Source organism: Heteronotia binoei, chromosome 21 (genome assembly GCF_032191835.1).
Source record: "Heteronotia binoei isolate CCM8104 ecotype False Entrance Well chromosome 21, APGP_CSIRO_Hbin_v1, whole genome shotgun sequence".
Taxonomy (NCBI): Eukaryota; Metazoa; Chordata; class Lepidosauria; order Squamata; family Gekkonidae; genus Heteronotia; species Heteronotia binoei.
The window spans coordinates 25,310,853-25,323,951 of NC_083243.1; the positions used below are offsets into that span (position 1 = coordinate 25,310,853).

Genomic DNA, 13,099 nt, shown 5'->3' on the forward strand with positions numbered 1-13,099 from the left:
ATTACTACAGACAAACATGATTACTCATCTCGATCAACAATCAGTGAATTAGGATTGTAGACCTCTGGAACTGCCAGAAAGAACTGAAGCATAGCATTCACCCGACACATTAAGTGGTACAAAAACTGCATAAATAGGATCCTGCTTACAATAAGGCAAATGCAGCAGTATAGACCACAGTCCCTAACTGTGTATCCAAGCAAGCTTGTAAAACCATTTTGTACAGTGCAACCCTATGACCTGCTCAGAACAGCCCTCTTGAATAGTTTGTTTTTGCACGGTTTGCAGGCAGCCAGGAGAGCAGGAGCCTTCCTGACTTCCTTGGATGGGCCGTTCCACAAGGCGGGAGCCTCAACAGAGAAAGCACATATACATGGGCACTTGTTGAAGAAGAAGATATTGGATTTATATCCCACCCTCCACTCCGAGTCTCAGAGCGGCTCACAGTCTCCTTTATCTTCCTCCTCAACAACAGACACCCTGTGAGGTGGGTGGGGCTGAGAGGGCTCTCACAGCAGCTGCCCTTTCAAGGACAACTCTTGCAAGAGCTATGGCTGACCCAAGGCCATTCCAGCAGCTGCAAGTGGGGGAGTGGGGAATCAAACCCACTTCTCCCAGATAACAGTCCGTACACTTAACCTCTACACCAAGCTGCCCTTTCAAGGATAACCTCTGCCAGAGCTATGGCTGTCCCAAGGCCATTCCAGCAGCTGCAAGTGGAGGAGTGGGGAATCAAACCTGGTTCTCCCAGATAAGAGTCTGCACACTTAACCACTACACCAAACTGGCTCTCTCTTGACACCTCCAGCAGCCCCTAGTGACTTGACCAAAATTGTTGTGCCAGTCTGATACGGGAAAAACACATGGAGTGGGTCAAAACTTAACAGCTCAGGCAATTTCAGATTAACTGTCTGAGAACTGTCTTGGGTCATTTTAGCCTCTCTTTATAACTAGAGGCTGGGGGGCACCAAGTAATCTCCGGCGAAAGTGCACGAGACATCTGAGTAGGGATGAGGGGGTGGTCTTCCTGTGTTTGGGGTAAAATAACTTCTTACCATATTTTGTAAAGCCTTTAAGGCATCCAAGTCACCAGTTTTCGCAGCTGCGCAGGCCAAGGCGGGAGTCAACGCATCTCTAACAGCCTCGAGCTCCTGAAAAAGTAAGAATAAACTATTAGCTGTGAACACTTATTCTCACTCTGCCCTGTAACCTTTATTGACTGATGCCTATACGCATCTTGTCTACTTAGCTTGTGACGCACAGTGGACAGTATTACAGCATGATAGAGGTTTATAAAATTATGCAAGGGGCAGGGGGAATGGACAGGGATAACTTTTTCTCCTTTCCTAAAATACTAGAATTCAAGGGCACCCAATGAAGTTCACATACAGGTAGGTTCAGGATGGACAAAAGGAAATATTTAGTTAATGAGTGATTAAAATGTGGGATTCACTGCCAGATGTAGTGAGGGCCCCAGGCAAAGACCACTTTAAAAAGGGATTAAGCAGATAACATGGACAACAGGTCTATCGACAGCTACTAGCCATGGAGAGGAAAGGAGACCGCTGCAGAGGAGATAGTTGAGAGGTGATATGATCACCATCTTCAAGTACTTGAAGGGCTGTCATATAGAGGACAGTGTGGAATTGTTTTCTGTTGCCCAGAAGGTTGGAAAGGAAAGGTCACCTGTGCAAGCACCAGTCATTTCCGACTCTGGGGTGACGTTGCTTTCACAACGTACCATACCATACCAAACCTTTAATGGCATAACAGTTGCAAATAAAAATAGAATATAAAAATTTAAACATGGGAAATAAAATCAAAATGAAACCGAGCTTACAGATGCATTCATACATGGTCAGATTTAAATTTAAGGATGTCAGGCAAAAATTTTGCCACAGCCTCATTAACCTCCCCCTCAGTATTGTTCAATAAATTAAGAACATAAGAACATAAGAGAAGCCATGTTAGATCAGGCCAATGGCCCATCCAGTCCAACATTCTGTGTCACTCAGCGGCCAAATATATACACACACACACACACACACACTGTGGCTAATAGCCACTGATAGACCTCTGCTCCATATTTTTATCTAACCCCCTCTTGAAGGTGGCCATGCTTGTGGCCGCCACCACCTCCTGTGGCAGTGAATTCCACATGTTAATCACCCTTTGGGTGAAGAAGTACTTCCTTTTATCCGTTTTAACCTGTCTGCTCAGCAATTTCATCGAATGCCCACAAGTTCTTGTATTGTGAGAAAGGGAGAAAAGTACTTCTTTCTCTACTATATACTACTACTTTCTCTACTATTATAACGGGGTGGCAGAATAGACAAATCTGAGGAGAAAGAAAGCTTGCAAAATAAATCTTTACGGAGATTATGATAAAAGAAACAATCAAGCAATATATGCTGAATTGAGTTGGGAATATTGGCTCCACAGGAACAGAGTCTGTCGCCTAAAGGGACTCCCTTGTAAAACTTTGGAGGGAAATGCATTTAGTCTAGTCAACATAAATGCCCTGCGATGACTTGAAATTGTTAAGTCTGATAGATAATGGGGCATTTTGCCGCAGAAAGCATAAAGACCTAAGGAAGTTGGGGAGCAAATATGAGGGTCTGTTGGACATAGTTTCATTTCCTCCAACTCCAACAGTCTCAATTTAATACATCTGAAGATATATGACTCGTCAGAAGTAAAAAAATCATCAACCTCTAACCCCAACTGGTTAAGTTTGGACATAAGAACTGCTGACCAGGATGAAATATATGGGTCTCTTTTTATACAATCAAGAAGGCTGTTAGGATCTGTTCTAAAGTGAATTCTGAGCCAGAATTTAAACACTGCAATCCAGGCTTTTGTCTCCACCAAAGACGTCAGAGCCACTTCAGAGCAGAGAGCAAAGTAGGACACACATTTTGGCATACCAAGAATTTGGCTAAAGAATGAGGCTTGAATGCCCTCCACTTTCCTGGTAAATGCTGAGATCCATATAGGGATACCATAGAGAATTTGGGCTAGCGTTTTAGCTTTGAACACCTTAATTGCTGCCGGAACTAATTGGTTGCCCCTTGCAAAGAAAAACTGTTTAATTTGAGCAACCGAACATTTAGCCAAGTTGACGGTGTTGTTACGATGTGAAACCCAGCTTAACTTGTGATTAAAAGTGATCCCCAAGTATTTAAAAAATTTTGTTTGCTCAATTGTTGAGTTGCCAAGAAACCATCTCTGTGGGCGCCAGCAATTTGCAAAGACAACTGCTTTAGATTTGGCATAATTGATAGAGAGTGAATTACAATTACAGTAGTCATAGAAGGCATTCAAATACCTTTGCAGGCCCACACTTGTGCAAGAGGGGATGGAAGTATCATCAGCATAAAGTAATAAGGGGACCGCTAAGCCTGCTAGTTTAGGCGGATGACCATTAATAGGGTTCAAAAATTGTACCAGGTCAGTTAAAAATAAATTAAAAAGATGTGGAGTCAGCACGCATCCTTGTTTAACCCCCTTTTAACACTGGGATTTTGCTAGTCAAGACACCACTAGAAGAAAATTTCACTTGGCAAAAAGTATTAGAATGAAGTTTCCTCAAGAGAAACAGCAGACGAGGGTCCATTCACAGGTAACCCAGCTTAATCCATAGTTGGGCTCTATCTATTGAATCAAATGCGCCCTTCAAGTCAATGAAGGCAGCATATAATTTTTTTGTCCTAGTATGCATATATTTTTCAGCAAGGAAGGCCAGAGTGCAGCAATGGTCCATAGCAGATTTGCCTTTGGAGAAGCCAATTTGTTCAGGACCTATGATGTTGCCTAGGCGCATCCAGTCAGTTAATCGGAGTTCTAATTTGCCCACTATAGATAATAAACTAATGGGGCAGAAATTTTCTGGTAACTCCAACCCCCACTTTTTGTAAATTGGGATAATTATAGAATCAAGCCAAGAGTCTGGGATGGAGCCATGCAGATCAATGAAAGAGAACAATTTTGCAAGGGGCAAGAGCCACCAAATGGCTTTCACAACGTTTTCACAGCAGACTTTTTACGGGGTGGTTTGCCATTGCCTTCCCCAGTCATCTACTCTTTCCCCCCAGCAAACTGGGCACTCATTTGACTGACCTCGGAAGGATGGAAGGCTGAGTCAACCTGGAGCCGGCTACCTGAAAACCCAGCTTCCACCGGGGATCGGACTCAGGTCGTGACAGCGGAGCTTAGGACTGCAGTACTGCAGCTTTAACACTCTGCACCATGGGGCTCTTCAGAAGGTCGGACATTCAATGAAATTGCTGAGCAGTCGGGTTAGAACTGATAAAAGGAAGTACTTCTTCACCCAAAGGGTGATTAACACGTGGAATTCACTGCCACAGAAGGTGGTGGCAGCTGCAAGCATAGACAGCTTCAAGAGGGAATTAGATAAACATATGGAGCAGAGATCCACCAGTGCCTATTAGCCACAGTGTATTGTTGGACCTCTCTGTCTGGGGCAGGGATGCCCAGTATTTTTGGTGCTTAGGGGGTGGGGGGGCACAGTGGGAAGACTTCTGGTGTCCTGACCCCACTGATGGGCCTCCCGATGGTGCTTGGGTTTTTTGGCCACTGTGTGACACAGAGTATTGGACTGGATGGGCCATTGGTCTGATCCAACATGCTTCTCTTATGTTCTTATGGTCCAGAACCAATGGGTTGAAATTAAATCAGAAGAGTTTCTGGCTCAACATTAGGAAGAACTTCCTGAGAGTTAGAACACTTCCTCAGTAGAACAGGTTTCCTCGGGAGGTGGCGGGCTCTCTTTCCTTGGAGGTTTTTAAACAGAGGCTAGATGGCCATCTGACAGCAATGCTGATCCTGTGAACTTAGGGGGAAGTACTTGTGAATTTCCCGCATTGTGCAGGGGGGCTGGACTAGATGACCCTGAGAGTCCTTTCCAACTCTATGATTCTATGGTGACTAAAGGGAACCTCCATTTTCAAAGGCAGTAAACCTCTGAATCCCAGAGGCAGGCGGCAACATCAGGGGAAGGTTTCAGCCTCTATGCATTGTTCATTGGCCCTCCAAATTGGTGGGCCACTGGGTGAGACAGGATGCTGGACTACAAGGGCCACTGGTCTGATCCAGTGGGGTCGTATCAGGAGGAATTTCTAATCCCAATACGATGAAAACATAGACATAATATCTAGCCCAATTATGTATTTCAGTTATTCCAGCAGTTGCCAAATGCACTTGCTAATGCGGCATCATTGTGTGCTTTTTAGGTGCCTTTAACCTGGTCATGAATCCTTAAGAAACAGCAAGTTAAAAAAAAAAAGACAAGAAAAGCTAATAGAAGCCAGTGAACGACATTCATTGGAGGCATGAAAAAATCTCAAGTTATTTGTGCTGCTGGCTGCATCTGGAAAAGCTGTTGTGCAGAGTGCTCTAATGCCCCACCAATCCTTTCACCCTTTTCTCAAATTCCGTATTTTGCACTGGGCTTTCTGGTTTCACAAATGCCATCCAAACAAGTACCTCCTTGCAGCTGATATACAGGTATTTTGCAATCCCTTGAATAAATCTGCTGTCTTTTAGTGTGATTCGAGTTCCTGCGAGCACAACAGTCATCTCTCCTCTTAGATTCTCATTCAGCATCTGGAGGGGAGAAGAAAGAAAGAAATGACCAAGTTGGGAAAGCTGTTTGCGGAATCCATCTCTGATTCTGAAAGATGTCTAATGCAACCCTGTGGAGAGGTACTTCAAACTGGAAGGAAAGTGCTGTCAAGTCACAACTGACTTATGGCGACCCATTGGGTTTTTGAGACAAGAGGCAAACAGAGGTGAGTTTGCCATTGCTTGCCTCCGCATAGCGACCCTGGACTTCCTTGGTAGTCTCCCATCCAAGGTCTAACCAGAGCCAACCCTACTTAATTCCTGAGATCTGAAGAGGAATAACCTGAACCATCCAAACAAAATCCACTAAAATCAATGAATTCAGGCTAAGGTTGCCAGCCCCCAGGTTATAGCAGGGTTTCCTCAGCTTTGGGGGGCTTCAATCCACCACTGGCCGGCTGGCCAGCAGGCAAAATCCCACCCCCAAACAGAGATGTCCTCGTGCATCACCCTGACATGATGACGTCACTTCTAGGTGACATCAACATGCTAGGGACATTGTGCAGGGGACATTCCAGTATTTGGGCGAACTCTGTTTTGAGGACAAAAACTTAAGAGTTTTGCCCAAACACCAGAGTGTCTCCATATGAGGTTCCTGATGCAATGACATCACTTCCAGGTAACATCAGCACATTGGGGGTGTCGCACAGCGTCCCTGCCCACCCCCACCCCCCCCCCAGAATCCCCTCCAAAAATCCTTCCTTCAGACAGGCAAGGGGACCTGGAAACCCTAATTCAGACTGAAGTGACTTCATATGGGATTGCAGTGTGGATTAGAATACCTCCTGAAATCAGACTGTGAAAAGCCGTATTGGATCTCTGAGTTGCTCAACTCAAAGAGTTGTACAAGGTTAAAAAACAACCATATTCTCAGTGCTAGCTGCTCAATGGATTCTATCCCAGTTTAGATCGTTGCGGCGGGGGGGAGCCATGTTGCACTGCAATAGAACAGTCATGGCTTTTTTAGTGGCAGGAACTCCTTTGCATATTAAGCCACACCACCATGATGTAGCCAATCCTCCGAGAGCTTACAAAGGTCTTCTTACAAGGCCTACTGTAAGACCTTGGAGGATTGGCCGCATCGGGGTGTGTGGCCTAATATGCAAAGGAGTTCCTCCTACCAAAAAGAAGCCCAGGGAACAGCTAGATTCAAGTCTAGTAGCATCTTAGAGACTGAAAAGATTTTTGGGGTATAATCTTTTGAGAGTCAAAGTTCCCTTGGACAGATGCCTGCTTTTCATCAGGCATCAATCCTACTGTAGATTAAAAAATTTTAAAAGGTCAAATCTGTTTTTACTTTAAATACATTTTGATCTTTTTAGAAGGAGAATTGCAGATTTATACCCCACCCTTCTCTCTGAATCAGAGACTCAGAGCGGCTTACTATCTCCCATATTTTCTCTCCCCACAACAGACACCCTGTGAGGTGGGTGGGGCTGAGAGAACTGTCCCAGAAGCTTTTCATCAGGCATCCATCCTACTGTAGATTAATTTTTTTAAAAAGGTGAAATCTGTTTTTATTTTAAATACATTTTGATCTTTTTAGAAAAAGAATTGCAGATTTATACCCCGCCCTTCTCTCTGAATCAGAGACTCAGAGCGGCTTACAATCTCCCATATCTTCTCTCCCCACAACAGACACCCTGTGAAGTGGGTGGGGCTGAGAGAGCTGTCCCAGAAGCTGTCCTTTCAAGGACAACTCCTGTGAGAGCTATGGCTGACCCAAGGCCATTCCAGCAGCTGCAAGTGGAGGAGTGGGGAATCAAACCCGGTTCTCCCAAATAAGAGCCCCCGCACTTAACCACTACACCAAACTGGCTCTCTTTTTAAACCAGAACATCAACTAAGAAGGAGAAGGCATAACTCAGTGGAAAACCAGATGCAGAAGGGCCCAGGTTCAGTCACTGGCAGCTCCAGTTCCAGGCGCTGGGAAAGTTTTTATCTTCAGTTAATGCCCCAGTGTGAAAGAGCAGCAGTTAAAAATCAGAAGGATGGGGCACACACAGATTAGTGGAAAAGCACGTTCTTTGCATGCCAGGACTCAGTCCTTGGCATCACCAGGTAAGAAGATCTCTAGTGGCAGGTGCCAGGAAAGATCTTCCTCTGATCTTGGAGAGCTGCTGCACTCGGAGTAGAAAACGCTGAGCCAGCTGGAGCAACAAGGTGACTCAGGGAAAAGGCAGCTTCATATACTCAAGGGTATCTGAAGCTACGTTAGCAAAGGGTACAGGAAAAGACTGTGCGAAATATTGCTCTGGCTTGCAACATTTGATCACGTCTTATTGTTTAAGTGAATTTATTCTACAAGCTTTGAAAAACTGCCAGAGTGAGACGCATCGTTTTCCCACAGATCCTCATAATCAAATAAGCACTATGAATTCTGTGCAAGGAATGTAATGCTGTGTGGGCCTGACCCAGATCAAGACTGTGGCATGGGGAGAGAACTGGCTTCAGCTTTCCCTTTGGGTCAATTTCCCAACTTGAAATGGCTCCAGGGAGCTGCTATTTGCCCCGTTGGGGCTCCCACGGATGGGGTACACCTAGGTCTGCACAGTGGGTTCAACAGCACCTCCTGGGTCAGTTCAGGGGACAGTTGCCTGCTCCGGGTTTGGAGATACCTGGCGACGGAGCCTGCAGGAGGTCAGATTTGAGGAGGGGAGAGACTTCAATGGGAAATAACGCCAGCGAGTCCACCTCCCAAAGCAGCCACTTTCTCTGAAGAAACAAATCAGTCGTAATCCCAAATCCCTAGTTAGCACCTGGAGGTTAGCAGTTCCAGTTCAGGCTGGGAACTAATGTGAGGGAAGGCTAAACCCCCACTTCCCCCACCCCATTTTTCCATCCAAATCAGTTCCTCACATGCCTGGTTTAAATTCCCAGCATAGAATTCCCCCGAAAATTATCATTGAGTTTTAGATGAATCCTAGAAGGTCACATTGACATGGTTCAGGAATTTCCAGGTTCACTCCAGAAGTGATGTTGTGGTGTTGCTGATGCCATTCGTTGGAACTCCACAACCCTAATGGGCTTTCCTCCAAAGAATAAAGGAACTAAAGTTTGGTGAGGTGTTGAGCCCGCCACTATAATTCCCAAGTTTCCTCTGGAAAAGGAAATCAATTTGAGTGGATACACCATTAGGTTCTGATCAAGAGATATATGTGACCAGGCATTTTTTGTAGCAGAAACACCTTTGCATATTAGGCCACTCACCTAACGAGTAATGTAGCCAATACTCTGAGAGTTTACAGTAGGCCCTGTAAGAAGAGTCCTGTAAGCTCTTGGAGGATTGGCTACATCAGGGGTAGGTGGCCTAGCATGCAAAGGAGGTCCTGCTACCAAAAAAAGCCCTGTGTGTACATAATGAGTCTTCCCAGATTGGGATGAGGGGTTTTCCACAGGTTTTTTTAAACACAGAATTGCTTTATTACAGAGGGTGAGCCTGGGAACACAGTTGGTGGCGATAACCATCTGGGAATATGGCCATGTAAAGTGAAGAGAGCAAGGAGTGTTGTGGGAAGGAAGGCTTCCCCCCAGAGTTAGTACTGTTTAGGCATGTCTTAAAAAGGAAAAAAAAACCAGAAAAAGAACACTGTAGGTGTTATGAGCTGGGAGTATTTTATCGTTCCTTTTCAGGGGAGCAAAGACACCCATGTGCTATGCAGGGACATGTTCTCAGATGCTTAATATATTATTTAGGAAGGGGAGGCAGTCTTCTTGCTGCCTCATCTTTGACTTTTCAGACCGGCACGGAATGACTCACCAGGGACGTTTCTATCTCTAGTTACTAGCATATGAAAAAAACTAACCCACAGCACTAGCTCCTAGAATATATTTTGCTTTTTTAACAGTTTAATCTTGAATACATCCAGCAGGTGCCTTTCTGCCCAGAAGAGGCATACTTCTATAGCTTTTGAAGCTGGCGCAGGCACAAGACCCAGTGTGTGACCTGCACAGAGACCACGAAGAAGATCTCTAGTTACTATCTTCAGCGATGAAGATCCTGTGAATTTAGGGGGAGGTGTTTGTGAGTTTCCTGCATTGTGCAGTGGGTTGGACTAGATGACCCTGGAGGTCCCTTCCAACTCTAGGATTCTATGATGCTACTACCGTATGAAAAAAACTAACCCACAGCACTAGCTCCTAGAATATATTTTGTTTTTTAACAGTTTAATCTTGAATACATCGAGCAGCTGCCCTTCTGTCCTGTGGGCATAGGGACAAGATACAGGGTTCTGAAACACTGTTTTAGCATGTGTATTCCTGGAGCTTACAGTAGGCCCATAAGAAGAGCCCTGTAAGCTCTTGGAGGATTGGCTACATCAGGGAAGTGTAGCCTAACATGCAAACGAGTTCCTGCTACAAAATAAAAAAAACCAACCCTGCATGTAATTATCACAAGCCACACAGCACCTATGAACACGCCGTACAAATCACCAAGCAGTTGAGGAATGGAACAGTGATTATGGGGTTAATGCAAACTGTAAGGCAAACAGGAAGGAATTGTGGGGTTAATGCAAACAGGAAGGAAGAATGCACAAAGCTCCGTGCAACCCACTACCTTTCTTGGCTTCCTGACATCTTGTCTACGCACTGAAGTAATGAAACTTTCCCAAAGCCCACTTCCATATGGACGACATGGGGATTCCTCCATTAAAAATGGTCTTCTCGCCAGTTAACACAGGGTGGCCACATTGGGGATTGGACTAGATGACCCTGGAGGTCCCTCCCAACTCTATGATTTTATGATTACCCTGTAGAACCAGCAGCGGGACAACACGCACACACACAGTCTGCCAAAAATAGCACAGCATAGAAGGCAGGGCAGGCTGAAGCTCTTTCCTGCCCCCACCCACTGTGCTCCATTGCTAATTCAGAGACCCGGTCAGGTGTGTAACATGAGTCTGGTCAGGGGAACCCTTTGGTTCCCCCCCCCCTTCAAATGTGGGCATCCCACTTGTTATCTACCGACCTCTTCAGCTGATCCCAGTTCCCAACTTCCTTTCTTTTCTTTTTAAAGGAAGTCTCTTGGCCGCCTAGATCCAGAGATAGAAGGCATCCACTTTATGCCATGGAAACTGGCTCCCTCTGTCTTCCCACTGGTCTAGCCAATGACTGTAATAGACTGTAATAGCCAATTATTGTAATAGACAGGGAAAGCTTTTCTTCACTATTGCTGAGAAGGCCTCCAGCAGCAACTGGTAGCTCCATTTCCTGTTCCATTTCCATTAAGTAATTTAAAGGAAAAGATCACGTAACTGCGTTTCTTGGGGGTCCAGTTAATTTCCCCTTGAGTTTCACAGTCTATTTCTTAAATGTTTGAACAGAGCCAGGGGTGGTTAAACTGTGGCCCAGGAGCCACATGTGGCTCTTTCACACATATCGGGTGGCTCCCAGGGGTCAGGGATGCAGGCTTAATGCAGGCTTGCACTTCAGTAAGAGTGCACAGCATCGGGGCCTCTGGGAGCTGACCCATAGGCAAGCGTCTATTTCCACCATGTGTGAAGCGGGGAAGGAGGGAGAAATAGGCAGGCTTGCAAGCTTCTCTCCGCCACCACAGAGGTCTCCCGGAGTCCTAGAGTGGAGAAAGAGAATGCAAGAGCCAAGGGAGAAAAGCCAGTACATAGGGGAGAGATGCTGCCGGCTGCACAACTGAGTCCAGCTGAGTGCGCTGCTGACTCCAGTATCAAGAGCAGCCCTGTAGCTAGGGGCCACAGGGGGGGAGGGGGCTATGAGGGGACCATGGGGGAGGGGCAGCGGGGTGAGAGTAGGAAGCTGGAGAGTCCAGGACTGTCTGTCTCTGTCTTATGTGATTTAAAGCACATGGGAGGGGCTTGCAGGAGCATCCACCACCCCTCATGCATGATTTAAATTGTGCAGGAGAGAGAGGGAAAGAGGCCCCCAAAAAACTGTCAGGGGGCCATGCCCCGTGGGCCCCTGGTTAGCTACGGGCCCGATTAAGAGTTTTAATAAAAATGTGTGTGCAGTATTTGTTCATGTCTTGCTGCTCTCAAACATCTGACGCTTATTCTATGCGGCTCTTACATCAAGCAAGTTTGGCCACCCCGGTACAAAGAGACTCTTGCTCAATATCACTGCATGTTGTTGTTGGGAAATAGTCCAGATGTTTATGTCTGCAATATTATGTATATAACAATATAACTATATATATGTAGATAACAATATTATGTATACTTGGAAGTTAACCCTGATTAACTGACTTCTGAATAAGTTACGATTAGACTTTATGGCTCCAGTCCTAATCACGCTTAATTGACGTTAAGTTTCATGGCGACTACCGAAACCCTGCTCGTATCAATAGGAGTATAATATAGTGGGTTCAACGCATAGAAAAGACAAGGTTGCCGTGATCATAGCTCACTTTATTAAGTACAGCATGATAACGGCTGAACTATAGACTGGCTAAACTGGGCCAATGGGGCCAACTATATATAGTTCTGGGTTCCCACGCTAGGACGCCATTGGATCCTTTGAACCAGCGAGGGGCCTGTGATTGCAGCAGGGCAGTCTGGATTTGGATCCAACTGCCCATTGTTCTAGACTCCCCAAGCGCAGTCCTACAGGCGCCAATGAGCCAGGCAGGAACACTGGTAAAGCACATCCCCATTATCAAAGATTTCAGGTTTTCACGGCTGGTAACATCATTAGGGTTTGTAGAATCTTTCAGGCTCAAGTGCCATGTTCTACTGGAGAAAGTTTTTCTTCCAGACGTTTCGTTCTCAGCTGCGGAGAACATCCTCAGTGGCGTTGCAGCCGGAGCAGGCGCTCTGACCTTCTTGGCTGCTGTACATTGAGTGAGTGAGTCAATGCACAGCAGCCAAGAAGGTCAGAGCGCCTGCTCCGGCTGCAACGCCACTGAGGATGTTCTCCGCAGCTGAGAACGAAACGTCTGGAAGAAAAACTTTCTCCAGTAGAACACGGCACTTGAGCCCAAAAGATTCTACAAACCCTAATCACATCCCCATTAATCCGCATACACAACAAGGCGGTAAACAAAAAAGCAGCCCAAATATTACCTAGGTTGATTAGGATGCAGACCCATGCGCTGCTAAATTAACTTAAATCAAAATTAAATTAAATCAAAGACCACAGGCCACAGAATCTCCCCCCCCCCTCGCCCCCAGCTCCAAAGAAAGATCTGCTTTTGTCTGAAAAGAGATCCTGAGCAAATCTTGGAATGAGCAAAGGACCGGGGGAAGATATGTTTTCTATGATCCTTTGTCAACTGTTTCTGCGCAAGTTAACAAGAGGAAGATGCAAAGCAACTGGTAAAAAAAAAATCAAGCAACTGGTAGATAACAGAGCAATTACGATGCTTGGTTTGCACAACAAACGTGGAGGACTTGAATAAATGAATAGGAGTAGCTCTGCTAATAGACTATGGTTGGAAGTTAACTAATTGAACCATCTTGCTGATGTTAAGCCAGTCAACATATGG

At 45.6% G+C, this 13,099-nt stretch overlaps 1 protein-coding gene across 1 annotated transcript in view; it reads right to left on the bottom strand.

The window, feature by feature from the left end:
* LOC132589040 (60 kDa lysophospholipase-like) overlaps window positions 1-13,099 on the bottom strand; it is a 105,837-nt gene that overhangs the window by 35,491 nt on the left and 57,247 nt on the right. The window contains exons 10-11 of the mRNA XM_060261584.1: window positions 5,506-5,625; window positions 1,056-1,151 (exon numbers count right to left, since the gene is read on the bottom strand). Of these exons, the coding sequence (XP_060117567.1) occupies window positions 1,056-1,151; window positions 5,506-5,625 (216 nt within the window). The remainder of the gene's footprint in view (window positions 1-1,055; window positions 1,152-5,505; window positions 5,626-13,099) is intronic.